At 42.4% G+C, this 14,535-nt stretch overlaps 1 protein-coding gene across 2 annotated transcripts in view; it reads left to right on the top strand.

Moving 5' to 3' along the window:
- LOC109919922 (solute carrier family 2, facilitated glucose transporter member 11-like) overlaps nt 1-14,535 on the top strand; it is a 75,776-nt gene that overhangs the window by 34,000 nt on the left and 27,241 nt on the right. For both annotated transcript variants that reach the window (XM_020519954.2, XM_048611332.1), the window contains exons 6-9: nt 5,098-5,246; nt 6,679-6,866; nt 12,497-12,607; nt 13,689-13,790. In XM_020519954.2, the coding sequence (XP_020375543.1) occupies nt 5,098-5,246; nt 6,679-6,866; nt 12,497-12,607; nt 13,689-13,790 (550 nt within the window). The remainder of the gene's footprint in view (nt 1-5,097; nt 5,247-6,678; nt 6,867-12,496; nt 12,608-13,688; nt 13,791-14,535) is intronic.

Here is a 14,535-nt window from a genome sequence, read left to right as displayed (position 1 = left end):
CCACAGCTCCTGAAGAATATGAACATCAACAATATGAGATAGTTAATGATCTTATGTAAGTAGAACCAACATTCGGTGGTCTATTAGTTTATGGCTGCAGAGACACCATTGAAGAAACCATTGTTGACCACAGTTAAAATTTGCTAGACAAAACTCACCCAATGAACCTGAAGCTGAAGAAGAAAGAATGTAACTAAGGGTCTCTGAAGTCAAGTATATAGATCATGTACTGACAGCAAAAGGTCTTCACCCAGATCTCAAAAAGGAAACCTGTTTAACACACATATAATGGTAGGAAAGGAATATAGACAGGGTAAGCAAAATTCTGAAGATCAAATGTCCATACCTCAAGGTGGGAAGTTATTTTTCTCACAGTCCCTTTAATTTTATCAATAAGGACACTCCCTTGTCTTAAGGCTAATGGTCATTCTTTTGCTTGCTGTTTGATTAGGTGACACAAGACCTTTTTTTTGCTTTAGAATTCTTTCTTTTTAGTTTCTTGCTTTTTCTGCCTTTCCCCACACACACACGCACAGAGAGAGAGAGAGAGCGAGAGAGAGAGCAAGATGCATGCTTTCTGTCTGCAGGTTCTGGATGTTTCTCCTTCTCTGCTGCGCTTGGCATTTCACTTAGAGCTTTTTATTCTCTGTAGCTCAACCAATCAGAGGGCTGTTGTCAGGCAGAATCTTTAATTCACAAGATTATTGGTGCCATTCAGTCTCAAATGCTCCCTGTTATTGCTTCAAAAAGTAACATCGTATCTCAGTGTGTGAACAATATATGCCATGAATTGGGCACCAAGACTTGATTGACAATCCAAGATGGCATATTGTACAAAAGAAACAGAGTAATTATCCCAAAGGAATAGGGATAATTGAGAGGAGAGGTTTACACATGCAAGTCATTAAGAGATTGAGTCAAGTGTGAAGAAGGTAAAAGATGTGCTCTACTGACTAAACATGAGCAACAGAATCAAGGCCCACATCTGCCAGTGACGAGTGCCAAGTTAAGTAAAATGAAAAGTCAGTGATGATACTTGTTTTCCAGAGAGCCCATGGATAAAGTTGGGAGTAGATCTCTTCACAGTAGCAGACTATTTTGACTACTGAGAGGTGAAACAGCTGACTTCAAGGACTACCAATGAGATTGTCAAAGGCCTCGGATTACACTTCAATCTTTGTGACATTCCGACATTGTGATGAATGACAGTGGCCCTCAGTTTGTTACAGAAGAATTCTTTGTAAAGTATTGAGAAATATAACACCTTCCATCATCCTCACACTGAGCTCTGTAAAGCAGAAAGGCCAAGGCAGCAGTGAAACAGCCAAAGGAATCTTAAACACGTCAAACACGCAAGGCAACCCTCAAAAGGCAAAATGCACCGTTGAAGGCCTGTACAAAAACCAAACTATTCTCCCCCTTGCAAAAAACACTACTGAAGCCAAACATAGTTACAGGTATGAGTTATGACCTCAAGACAAAACAGCAGAAAGCCATATTTCATTTCAATTAAGTTGAGAAACCTTTGCCAGAATTGAGCACTGTAGAACCAATCAGGGTCCAAGCCTCCAACAGCCTCAACAATAGGCGGCGCAAGTGCCAGCTGGGCATGTGCAGAGCTGGGCATGTTGCCCTGATCCTGTGCAATGTAAGTGAACAACTGGATATATTGTCACAGGACCAAACTCACAGCTGGAGAAGCTGTTCCCCTCCTACAGACAGTCAATCAAAAGATGCGAACTTGCTACATGCTCAGTTTTCAGGTCAATCATCAGACCTAGGTGTCAACACCAATGACGGAAATTATACTTACACAGGAATGATACTCCCTGGGATAGAAACATCACCAGATGAACAGCCAACAACAATTTGCACAACATTGTGTCCAGTGCATATAAACAGACTGAGTAGAATAATGAACTATTAGTGCATGAGAATAGTTGTACATATGTTGTGACTTGGATAACTAAAAATATATATGAACTGGCCTGAGAATGGTGTTTGTTTTTTTTTGTATGATCACAAAGATATTATGAATAGAAATGCAACCCTTACCAATGTGCATCCTGGTTTGCTGTAGTCATGTGGCCCAACACCATGAGACACTGGGAGAGTTTTCAGTGAAGTTACAGTACAGGCCAGACGGTTGTCTTAAGAGCTCAACATAATTGACATTATAACCAGTCCTGCCACTCACCAATCCAGTAAATGGATTGCAATCTGCTCACAACTTTATAGTTGCCTTGTAACTACTGTTATAATGTGGGGAACACAACAGTCTATTACCACAAAGCAATGTCTCATAGATATTGGGATTCATTCCAGGCCAGTAGATCTTGGAAAATGACCAGATAATTTTATTAAAAATGATGTTGGTTGAGGATAATATTGGCCAAAACAATGCTCCTGCCCATCTTCAAAGTATAGCCACCTGAGAGAGCACGCTGTGCCTTGGTTTAACTCTCCATTCAAAGGGTGACACCTCCAACAGTACAGCACTGCCTTGGTATGCTACTTGAGTGTCAGCATAGATCAAGTCTGTGGCGCATGGCTTGCAATTACAACATTCTGATTCACAGAAAGATGAATACTATTCACCAACAGAGTCATGGGGCTGCACGGTGGCTCAGTGGTTAGCACGGCTGCCTCACAGCGCCAGGGACCCGGGTTCGATTCCACCCTCAGGCAACTGTCTGTGTGGAGTTTGTACGTTCTCCCCGTGTCTGCGTGGGTTTCCTCCGGGTGCTCCGGTTTCCTCCCACAATCCAAAGATGTGCAGGTTAGGTGGATTGGCCATGCTAAATTGCCTGTAGTGTTCAGGGATGTGTAGATTAGGTGGGTTATAGCTGGGTGGGATGCTTTGAGGGTCGGTGTGGACTGGTTGGGCCAAAGGGCCTGTTGCCACACTGTAGGGGTTCTATGATTCATGGTGGGGGTAGCAAGGAGAGCTGATAATGAACCACACTGGCCCACTTTGATTTTCCAGGTGAACAATCACAGAGTAATTCCTTTTCAATTTGATCTGATTTATTATTGTCACAGAGATAGTAAGAACTGCAGATGCTGGAGAATCTGAGATAACAGGGTGTAGAGCTGGATGAACACAGCAGGCCAAGCAGCATCAGGGGAGCAGGAAGGCTGATGTTTCGGGCCTAGACCCTTCACCGAAACGTCAGCCTTCCTGCTCCTGTGGTGCTGCTTGGCCTGCTGTGTTCATCCAGCTCTAAACCTTGTTATCTCTATTATTGTCACATGTACCTTGGCTCAGTGAAAAGGTTTGTTTTGCGTGGCAGTACAGGCAGATCATACCATACACAGTGCATTAGAGTAATAGAACAGAATACAATGTTATTGCATTAGAGAAGGTGCACAAAGAGCAAGATCAACATTAAATTTAAAATTTGTGAGGTCCATTCAGAAGCCTATTAGCAGGGAAGGAGCTGGAATCTGTTGGTGCCTGTGTTTAAGCTTTTGTGTCTTCTGCCTGACAGAAGAGGCTGGAAGAGAATATAACTGGGATGGAAGGGGTTTTTGATGATGTCTTTGATGATGCCTTCAATCAGCATATCAATTTTGTGCAGAATCCCATAGGGACAGTCATGTAAATGACAGTTAGAAATTACAGTGCACAGGACATTACATAATCATAGGTTCTGTATCCAAAGCAAGTGCAAATGAAAATTATGCCATCATTTTAAGTATGAAATGAAGTCTTGGTAAGTTCGAAGCAAGATAAATATCTGCAGCTTTTAACTGAAAAGCACCAAAATAACTACAAATATACATTAAGTGCTCACCTTGTAAGATCTACTAGCCTGGAGTGAATCCCATTAGAAGAAGCAGCTCTAATAGCCTGTAACTCTCTCCTTAGCTGCAGGGCCTAGTCTCTTGATTTTGGCTCCACTGCATTTTCCCTCCTCCTCATGCCTTCCTGCAGTTTCTCACTGAGATATTTGGACAATGTAAATACGAAGGGACATGAAGCTCATGATTTTAGGCACCTTCAGTAGGGAAACGGGTGGAGCCCACTGAGTGTCCCCATCACCGGAATGCCAAACATTTACCCTGAAGGTGGTCTTACTTTACTGCCCACGACTGGAGTCACATTCTTTTGGAACAGCCGTGAACTCTACGTGAACCCACTCCACTTCTCGACAGTGAACATCACATTCCCCAATCACAAAACAGACTAGAACCCCCCACAAGTTAAAACAGCATTCTGAAGGAAGAAATCAGCAACTAATCTGTAAGTATCGCAAAATCCTTTTAAATACAGTCACAATGCCACCGCAATGTTTTGCTGGACAGATTTACCACAACAAATCAAATCAGGTGCTGGGGCAACAAAATACCCCAAAGGAGTCATCCGATAGTATAGGGTGCTGAAAACATAAACGATTAAGTTATTTTGAATAAATGTGAAGAAAGGCTTATGGTGGGGTATAGCTGTGGTTCGCGGTGGATGCGAGCTTCCATTTTGAACACGAATCAGGATTCAATTTCCCTTACTGGTTTAATAAAGGACAATAAGATGGAGTTAAAAAAGATGGAGTGGCATGCATTTCTATGAAGTATACTTTTTATCCAAGTCCAGCCAAAATGGTATCTCAATTGAGATCATCTCACTTCCAAACCAGAATATACCTCATTCCAGACCAGTGGGTGAATCACTGAAGACCAGAGAGTATCTCACTCTAAACTAGAGGGTTTTCCACTCTAAACCGAAGCCTATCTCACACCAGACTGAAGAATATCTCACTCTAGACTGGAGGTACCTCACTCTAGACTGGAGGGTAGTTCACCCTTGATCAGATGGTATCCCACATTAGAATGTATGCCACCCTCCAGTAGACTAGAGAGTAGCTCACTCCACGCCAGCGGGTATCTCACTGTAGACAGGAGGGTAACTCACGGGAGGTTATTTTACTCCAATCTGGAGGGTCTCTCACTTTCTCGTTTAATTTAATGTTTTATCCCCACTGTAAAATATGTTTGAATTGAACAAGCTGTTTTTATAGTATCGATATGTCTTAGAGAGCTTAAAAGTGATTGAATATATCTGATCTGCTGTGTTATGTGTTCTTTTTGTTTCTCCAGAGAAATTCTAGGCAGTGAAAGTGTATGGCCTTTACTGATGGCCTTCAATGCCGTACCTGCTTTTATACAGCTTGTTACTCTGCCCTGGTTTCCAGAGAGCCCCAGATACCTTCTGATTGACAAAGGAAATAGGGCTTTGTCCATGAATGGCAAGTGACAATAGCTTATCTCCTGGGTGATCTTTCTCAAGTTGAAGTCCATTTCTGTAGATATAATGTGGATATTAAGTGCCAATTATTTGTAACACTCAACAATACAGTTGATTTAGGCAACCAAGGCACTAGATGTTGAGAAAGGTTAAGTATTTGGAAGAGTTTTGGTCCATTTATTTATGTGGAAGTGGAGTCTCCGAAATTTCAGCCACTTCCTGTTTGCTGTTGTGGACTGGAAATCTAACTATTTTTTGTATAATGTTTGTAGAGTGCCATGATTAGCTACGCACTCAATCCACAGTGTTTAGGAATAGGCAGTTTAAATAATATTCCATTCTCCTGCATCAACAGTTACTACTGGTCTCTTTTGCACTGCTGATAGCTCTTTAATCAAGCCCCATTGCTTTGCACGTCAAAGTATTGAGAGAATTTGACTAGTTTGGTGCCTCATATTGGAACAACACTATGTTGTGAAATTCATGTCTATTACTGAGTCGCTGACTGAAAGGGTGTTGGAGGCAGATATCATAACATTTAGTCAGTACTTGCCGGAGGGAAAAGACTGTTAAGAAAAATAGCAGCAATACTTGGAAATGAATGTGCTGGTCGTAGTAGAGCTCCATTTTAAAGCATACAGACCATTCAAGGCCAGTATGCATTATTCACAGATTTTTACAGCTTTTTTCATCGTGGGCAGCAGTTTTGGCTGAAGAGCTAGAAACCAGAAGAATAGGAAAATGGGATTATCAGCTAGCTCCTTATCAGCTAGTACAGTACAGACATGAGGGGCCTAATGGTCTCTGTCCCTGCCACAAATTTCGATGATTTTATGAAGGTCCATTTAACAAGTAATTGTTGAGGAGTAGCCATCTTCATCAATATTTCTAAAGTATTATAATGCAAATGACTATTTTGTCGAGGACCTTATTTCTAAACAGTCGTGTAATTCCAGAGTGAATTTCTCCTATAGTTGAGGTCAAGTCTTCTACACATTGATAATTATCAATTACTCGACCCTCATATGTAGAGACTGTAAGCTTCACATCTGCTTAATTCTAGGTTGTGCATACAGCTGGCTTGGAGACACTCAAACTTGAACAGGAGAGGCTGATATCATCATGACTGTACTGGGAAAGGGCTTAAAGGAAAATCTCCAACAATTTAGTTCTAATTGATGTGTTGAACTCGCTCAGGCTCAGACTTCCAAACTAATCATTCTGTCCAGGTTCATGCTGCGTTCGTGAAGATCGCATTAAGATTTTGCCAAGAGCACTTTTCAGTAAACTATGATGCAGTGGTGACTGATCCACTGGTCTCCTCTCTTTGACCTTATCTGAAATACAAACAGTGCCTTAAAGCCACCTGAGCCCTTTAGTGTTTTCTTGCCCTAAATTTGTATCTTCCTTCTTCCCGTCTGTTTTACTCTCAGCACTCCAAAGACTATGGGGCAAGCGCGATTTTAGTCAAGAGCTTGAGGAAATGCAGGCTGAACGGACTGCCATAAGGAATGAACGCGCAAGAAGTGTGTGGGAGCTATGCATGGATCCCTCTATACGGAGTCAACTCCTTATCAACATGATGATGTCTTTTCTCATACAACTCAGCGGCATCAATGCAGTAAGTATTGCAAGAAAGAGTCCATGGCTCTATACCACATCTTGGTGACTGCTTCAGGACTTACACAAAGGAACTGGCAAAATCCATCACCCTCAGCAATGCTGGGATTCCCAAAGAGATGCAGAGAATGCAGGAGAACAGGCAGTAATTTTCAGACTCATGGCCTTTGCTTGGGAAGTTAACTGTGGTTCTCCCTTATGGATACTGAATGTTTTCCAGTGTTTCCTGTTTTCATTTCATAACACCTTACTCCTCACTAAAAAAGAGCAGGGGTTTTCGCTTGGTGTCCCAGCCAACTTTTAATCCACATCAGCAAACATAGATTATATAGACATTTCTTTCATTGCAGTTTATAGAATGAATTGTGCATAATTTGGCTGCCCTGTTTCTTGGTTGTAACATTGAGTATAGCAATCATTGTAGGGTTCTTGTGATGCAGAGGTAGCATTCTTATCTCTGAACCCTGTAGCCTGAGTTCAAGTCCCATTCTTGCTTGAGAGGTGTATGATTGAGCAGGTTGATTGGGTGATGTTTATCATTACCTGAGAACTGTTTTTGGAAGTTCTGAGGTTGTGAAAGGCACTAGATAAAGATAAGTTAATTCCTCACGTCAACCTATATTTTTCTCTGGAAATGATCGACAAGTTGGGCCTGTTGTCTCTTGCAAAAGGAAGGTTGAGAGGTGACCCAGCAGAGGACTTCAGAATTATGGAAGGTTGAAAGAGTGGATACAGAAAGAATGTTTCTGCTTGTGGGAACTACCATAGCTGGAGGCTGTCAATATAAGACAGGTATCAAGAAATCCAATAGGGCATTCAGAAGAGAGTGGTGAGTATGAATGAATGAATGATTTATTGTCACATGTAACAAGGGAGATACAGTGAACTCACCAGCAGACAGACAGTATAGATGCACTTACAGGAAAGCTGGACAAACATATGAGAGAGAAGGGAATGGTGGGTTATGAGGATGGATTTAGATGAGAAAATAATGGGAGAGGCTTGCATGGCGCACTAACACTGGTTGGGCTGAATGGACTTTCTCTGGGCTGTATTTCACTATATCCGAAGCTTTATACTTTCGGTCATCTTAGGTTGACGTGTGTATGGTCATAGATTCGCCCGACATGGAAACAACCAGTCCATGCTGAACATAATCCCAAACTGTACTAGTCCCACCTGCCTGCTCCTGGACCATCTCCCTCCAAACCTTTCCTATTCACGTACATATCTAAGTGTCATTTAAACGTTGTAACTGTGCCCACATCCATCACTTCCTCAGGAAGTTCATTCCATACACAAATCATTGTCTGTATAAAAAAAGTTGCCCCTCATGTCCTTTTTAAATCTTTCTCCTCTCACCTCAAAATGAAGCCCCCTAGTCTTGAAATCTCCCACCCTGGGGAAAAGACACCTGCCATTCACCTTATCTATGCCCTTCATGATTTTATAAACTTCTATAAGGTCACCCCTCAGCCTCCTACGCTCCAGTGAAAATGTCTCAGCCTAACCTTATATCTCAAACCTGGTCGTTTGAATGTTTATCAGACACACATCGCATTCTTCTCTATTTTTAGTCCAACTATTATTTTAAATAATTTAATGCCCTGTTTAGGAAGGGAAGAGGAATTCGATGTAGATATTTTAAACGTACACAGAGTAACCTCACCAAGTGTGGTCCCCCTGTTTATAACTTGAATAACCTATTCTTAAATATGGTATAAGTCAACTCTATCTTGCTTTGGAGTCAGACATAATAAATGCAGCGAATACTGGCACCAACCCACTCACTATCAGTGAGTCATTCAGGCAGCTTCACCTCTGCAAGGGCATTGCCTTCCCATACCTCACTGCTGAGGGGTGTGGGAGTTTCTACAGTAGCTAATATCAGTGATAGTCATGACAAACGTAATATGATGCAGTTAATATAAGGCAGCTGATGGGTTGTGGTGCGATCTGAATTCCCATTTTAAAATTCACTTTTCATGATTCAGCTGAGAATTGAGCCATATGACAAATGGGTCAATTGGTTTAACATCCAGATCAAGGTAAATTTTGAAAGAACGTTATTCTGAAATGGTAGCTGTGTGGAAATTCAGAATCTGAATACAACAACAACTCGCAGTTATGTAGGACCTTTAGCACCATAAAGCATCAAATCGCTTCACAGGCATATGTTGAAACATAATTTGACACTGAGCCATATAAGGTGATACTGGGGCTAACATGGTCAAAGAGGCAGGTTTTAAGGATTGACTTAAAAGAGAGAAGTGAGGTAGGGAGGTGGAGAGATTTAGGGAGTGAATTCCAGAGCTTAGGGTCTAGGAAGCTGAAGGCATGTCTACCTATGGTAGAACAATTAAAACAAAGGATACCCAAAAGGCCAGTATTTCATGAGTTCAGGTATGAACTAATGGCATTTATAGAGTTAGGAAGAGGTAAGACTATCAACAAATTTGAAAACAAGGATGAAAATGACTAAACCAACACATTGCAGAAACAAATGTAGGTCATTGAGCACAGGGTGTTGAATGAATCAGACTTGATTCATTTAAGTCCAGAGACAGCGGAGTTTGGATAATCTTTAGTTTAAGGAAGGTAGTCTGTGGGTGACCATCCAGGAATGCAATGGAATAGTTGAGCTGTAGGGTAATGAAAGCCTAGATGAGGGTTTCAACAGTTGATAAACTAAGGCAGGGGAGATGACAGGCAATATCTTGGAATCAGAAATGGCTGGACTTAGCGATGGTGCGGATAAGGGTCAATAGCTCACCTTGGGGTCAACCATGACATCAAAGTTGTGAACACTTTGGTTCAGCCTCAGAATGTTGTTAAGGAAACGGATGGAGTTGTTTCCTCGGGTACACAGTCTGGATTGGGAGCGTAGACAATGAGTGGTACTTAGTGGAAATAGCAGGATGGACAGCTGGCAAGAGCCATGCATTGCCTCCTCTCAGGAATGTCTGCCAAATTAGGTGCCAACTGGGCACTTTACTAGGCAATGGCAGACCTAACTCTGGGCTTAAGGACCAGAGATATAAAACCCTGAGACAACTGAGATGGTGAGGTAGAATTGATTGTCATCTGCCTACATGTGGAAGGTGATACTGTCTGGTGAGCTGAGGGAGGTAAGGATGGATCCTTGAGGGAACAACATGAGTAACGGTTAGGAGTGGATGAACAAGGCATTGCAAGTGATTCTCTGACTGCAATTTGATAGATAAGAGTGAAACCAGGTGAGTGTAAATCCATGCAGTTGCACAATGGTAGAGACTTGTTGGAGGAGGATGGTCTGCTTAACCTTTTTAAAGGCTGATAGTGAGTCAGAAAGGATGAGCGGGAAAGTTTACCTTTGTCACAGTAACACAGGATATCGTTTGTACCTTTGATGTGAGCCATCCAGTGCTGTGATAGGGCAGAAACCTGACCAATTGGAGGGATTCATCCATGGAGTTCTAGGAAAGAAAGCCATGGATTTAGGAGACATTAATATTTCGAGGAATTTTTGAGAGGAATGGGAGGTTGGAAATGGAGCACTGTTTTTTTTTTGGATGGTACAATCAAGGGGGGTGATGATGGCAGATTAGAAGGAGAGACTGACATGGAGACTAAGAAAGGAAGGTGGATGGTCAACAAGCTATTGGGAATTGAGGGGGCTGGAGGAAGATTTCACAGATGAGCACAGAGAGAAAATGAGGGGAGATAATAGAGAAATTACAGAAAGAAGCAAGCATGAGGATAGGATAGGAGAAGCTTTAGAAGAAGTTTGGATTTTATTCAGACAGCTGACCTGATGGCATCAATCTTAGTGACAAATCCATGAGCTACTTCATACTTATTGTTGGAGATGGATGCAGATTGAGGGCAAAAGTTTAAGAAAACAGTTTTGAGTGGAAAAGAAGCCAGAGTTCTTTTAAACCGTTAGATAACGTAATTATTTTATACAAATAAATTGCCAGTGGCATTGTACATGACCAATAGATAAGTATTTCTTTGTTGATGCAAGATGGCAATGGAACTGGGAGAGGGAATTGAGAAAATAAGTTCATAGCAGCACCTATTGGTAAGAGTCTGCAATTACAGCAAAACAAAGTCTCACCCACCTTTACATCAACTGTTTCCAAGTTAAATTTTTCTTTGGTCTTCGTTCAGTTTCCCTCGTTTTACTGGGGGTCAGTGCAAGGTTATGTAACCAAGTTTCTCCATCTCCTCCTGTCAGTCAGCCATCATTCCATTCCCCTGGAGGTTTCTTGTGACTTTCTGTTGACCCTCATGTTTTTCTCTTTCTTCTTGGGGATTTTCCTTCGTTCACTTCGCTACAATACCGGCGACCCCTCCCTTGCAACAGATCACTGCACCATTCCAATCTAGGGTGCTGTCACAGGCTTCACTGATCCCCCTGAGGTGCAGGTTCCTGATTTTGTCTTTTTTTTAAAACTCCCCCACGCATCCATCTCCTGACCTTATTATGGCCTAGACATTAGTCCCCTTCTCTTGATGTTTGCTGGGTCAATGGTGACAGAAATATATCATCAGTGATCAGGACAACAGGAAGCTGAATAAGGGAATGCAGTAAACACAAGACACTTCATGTAGACAAGTTAATACAAAGAGCAGCATGGTGGCCCAGTGGTTAGCACTACCATCTCACAGCACCAGGAGCACAGGTTCGATTCAACCCTTAGGAAAATGTCTGTGTGTAGTTTTGTATATCCCCTGTGTGGGTTAACAAGGTGTAGAGCTGGATGAACACAGCAGGCCAGGCAGCGTCAGAGGAGCAGGAAAGCTGACGTTTCCGGTCTGGACCCTTCTTCAGAAACCGGCGAGTGTGGAGTGGATGAGGGTGTCACGGAGAGAGCGGTCCCTCCGGAAGGCAGATAAGGGTGGGGAGGGAAAAATGTCCTTGGTAAAATCTCCTCCCTCCCTATGTGGGTTTCCTCCCACAGCCCGAAGATATTCAGGTTGGGCGGATTGGCCATGCTAAATTGTCCAGTGATGTAAGGCGTGGTGGATTAACTATGGGAAGTGCAGAGTTATAGGGATGAGGTGGGATGTTTTTCAAAGGGTTGGTAAGGGCTGAATGGCCTGCTTCCACAATGTAGGTATTGTATGATATTTGGTAGACATGACATTGGAAACAAGACCAAGACAAATCTTCAGGTGAAAGAAAGTTGGAAGGCAAGCGACAATTTGAAGAGTAGATCCAGGGCATAATTCGGTTCCACTTTTCATATTACACAGAATTTATAGTAGAGTTGAAACACAAAACTTCTATTCACAAAGTTTTATTTTAATACACTTTTTTGAGATTGTAGACTTGCTCACTGAGCCAGTGTGTTTCGTTGCAGATGTTTCGTCACCCTGCTAGGTAAGATCGTCAGTGCACCTCCGGTGAAGCATTGGTGTTCTGTCCCGCGTGTTATTTATATGCCTAGGTTTGTTGGGGTGGTTAGTGTCACTTCCAGTTCTGCACTGGACAGAACACCAGAGGGACACTGACGATGTTACCTAGCAGGGAGACAAAACATCTACAAGCAAACACACCGGCTCAGCGAGCAAGTCTACAGCCTCATCCACAACCCCAAGCTACAAATCTTCCCAAAAACTTTAATACTTTTTTTTGTCTTCCAGATCTATTCTTATGCTTTTGAGATTTTCCAGGCAGCAGGAATTCCTGATGAGACAATACCATATGTGTCCATTGGAACAGGACTGATTGAAATGTTTACATTACTGATCTGTGTAGGTACAATGTTCAACTGAATTATTGGTGTTGGGAAGAATACAGGTGGTTGAGGCCTTCATTAGTTTTCTGTAATTGATTTTCTCCAAAATGAGCTCCTCTTAGTAACTTATCCTTTCGCTATGACTAGGGCTATTGAAGACTCAGTCTTCTCAGGGGCTCACCAGGTCATGGATGATATTCATTGTATACAAAGAGTTTCTGGTTGCGCAGTGCCATTGAGCTCAAACTAGCTCCTATGGACGAGCATTCTCTGCAAATAAACCAGATGGTCTCCTTACTTGAGAAAGGATGTACTGGCACTAGAGGGGGTGCAGAGGAGGTTTTTGGGTTGATTCCAGAGTTGAGAGGGTTGGCTTATGAGGACAGATTGAGTAGACTGGGACTATACTCATTTGAATTTAGAAGATTGGTGGGGAGTGATCTGATAAAAACATGTAAAATTATGAAGGGAATAGAAGCAGGGAAGTTGGTTCCACTGGCAGGTGAAACTAGAACCTTGGTGAGGGGAGCATAGCCTCAAAATAAGTGGGAGTAGATTTAGGACTGAGCTGAGGAGGAACTTCTTCACCCAAAGGGTTGAGAATCTGTGGAATTCCCTGCCCAGTGAAGCAGTTGAGGCTTCCTTGTTGAATGTATTTAAGGCAAAGATAGATAGATTTTTGAATAGCAAGGGAATTAAGGGTTATGGTGAGCGGGTGGGGTAAGTGGAGCTGAGTCCACGAAAAGATCAGCCATGATCTTATTGAATGGCAGAGCAGGCTCGAAGGGCCGGATGGCCTACTCCTGCTCCTGTTTCTTATGTTCTTATAGCAATAAGAACTGACAGTTTCAAATCACCTAATGCTACCTGAAGCTCAGTGACAGACGTCCCTAAGATGCACAGTAAGTGGGTCCACTTAACTTGGGTTTATAACAAAAGGCCCATATTAGAGACTTGTGAGGACATGGAGAAATTTGTCTGAGCCAAATTGAACATCTGTAGTTGACTCATCCTGGTTTCCTCTTGAGGCCGGTTATGGGATATCTTAGGGATATCGTTGTTACTGAATGTCTTCATTTGTGTATCTCATTCCTCAGGCATTCTTAGTTGAACGGGTTGGGAGAAAAACACTCTTCTGTGGAGGACTGGGGCTCATGAGTCTGTGGACAGTGCTCCTAACAATTACCTATTCACTGCAGGTGAGTGATGATTAGGGTTGGACCAGGAGAAAGTGAGCTGTGATCGTCGACAATATTCTCTTAAACTGGCATGAAGAATTGTTTAGGTCTGGGTTTGTAACTCTCTCTGCTGGAAAGTCCAGAACTCCCAACATTGGATTCAAAGAGTGAGAGAACAGATCTAGTCCTTGGAGGACCAAGTTAAAATGCTTCATATTTGTCCTTTGGGTTCTAGTGGGAAGGTGGGTGATTGCAAAGACTGATGTGTGTCCGAAAGGTTCAATTGCAATTGGGATGGAACTCAACATATGACTGAGATGTGGATGAGTTGTTAGTTCAGAATTTTCTCTCCTTGCATTTACCCTCTTACTTCTGATGTGTGCTTCGTTCATGAGGTTTAGTCACAGATTTGAAATGTGAATGACACCGTATTGAGGAGTCAGGATACCTCGTTGTTGAGCAGAAATGCATATATTTGTCTATGTCTCTTAGGGACAGTGGGATACAGGACTTCAGAATGAACATTGGCAGAGAATTTCAAAGATTGGGGGTCATAATTTGCTGGTGAAATTGACGCAATGGTGCTCAGGGCTGGTAACTGTTCCCTAACAAAAACAGAGAACTAAGATTGTCTGTGGGTCTTACTCAGTTGAACAAAGCAGTAAGGAGGAAAATTCACGCCGCTTAGTCTGTCGGTGATAATGTGGAAAAACTGGCAGCAAGCATGTTTTTCACAAAATGTGATGCAAGAAGTGTTTTCTGCAGA

Source organism: Rhincodon typus, chromosome 24 (assembly GCF_021869965.1).
Source record: "Rhincodon typus isolate 14 chromosome 24, sRhiTyp1.1, whole genome shotgun sequence".
Taxonomy (NCBI): Eukaryota; Metazoa; Chordata; class Chondrichthyes; order Orectolobiformes; family Rhincodontidae; genus Rhincodon; species Rhincodon typus.
Note: the sequence above shows the minus strand (reverse complement) of the source record. Positions and strands in the feature narration are given on the sequence as shown.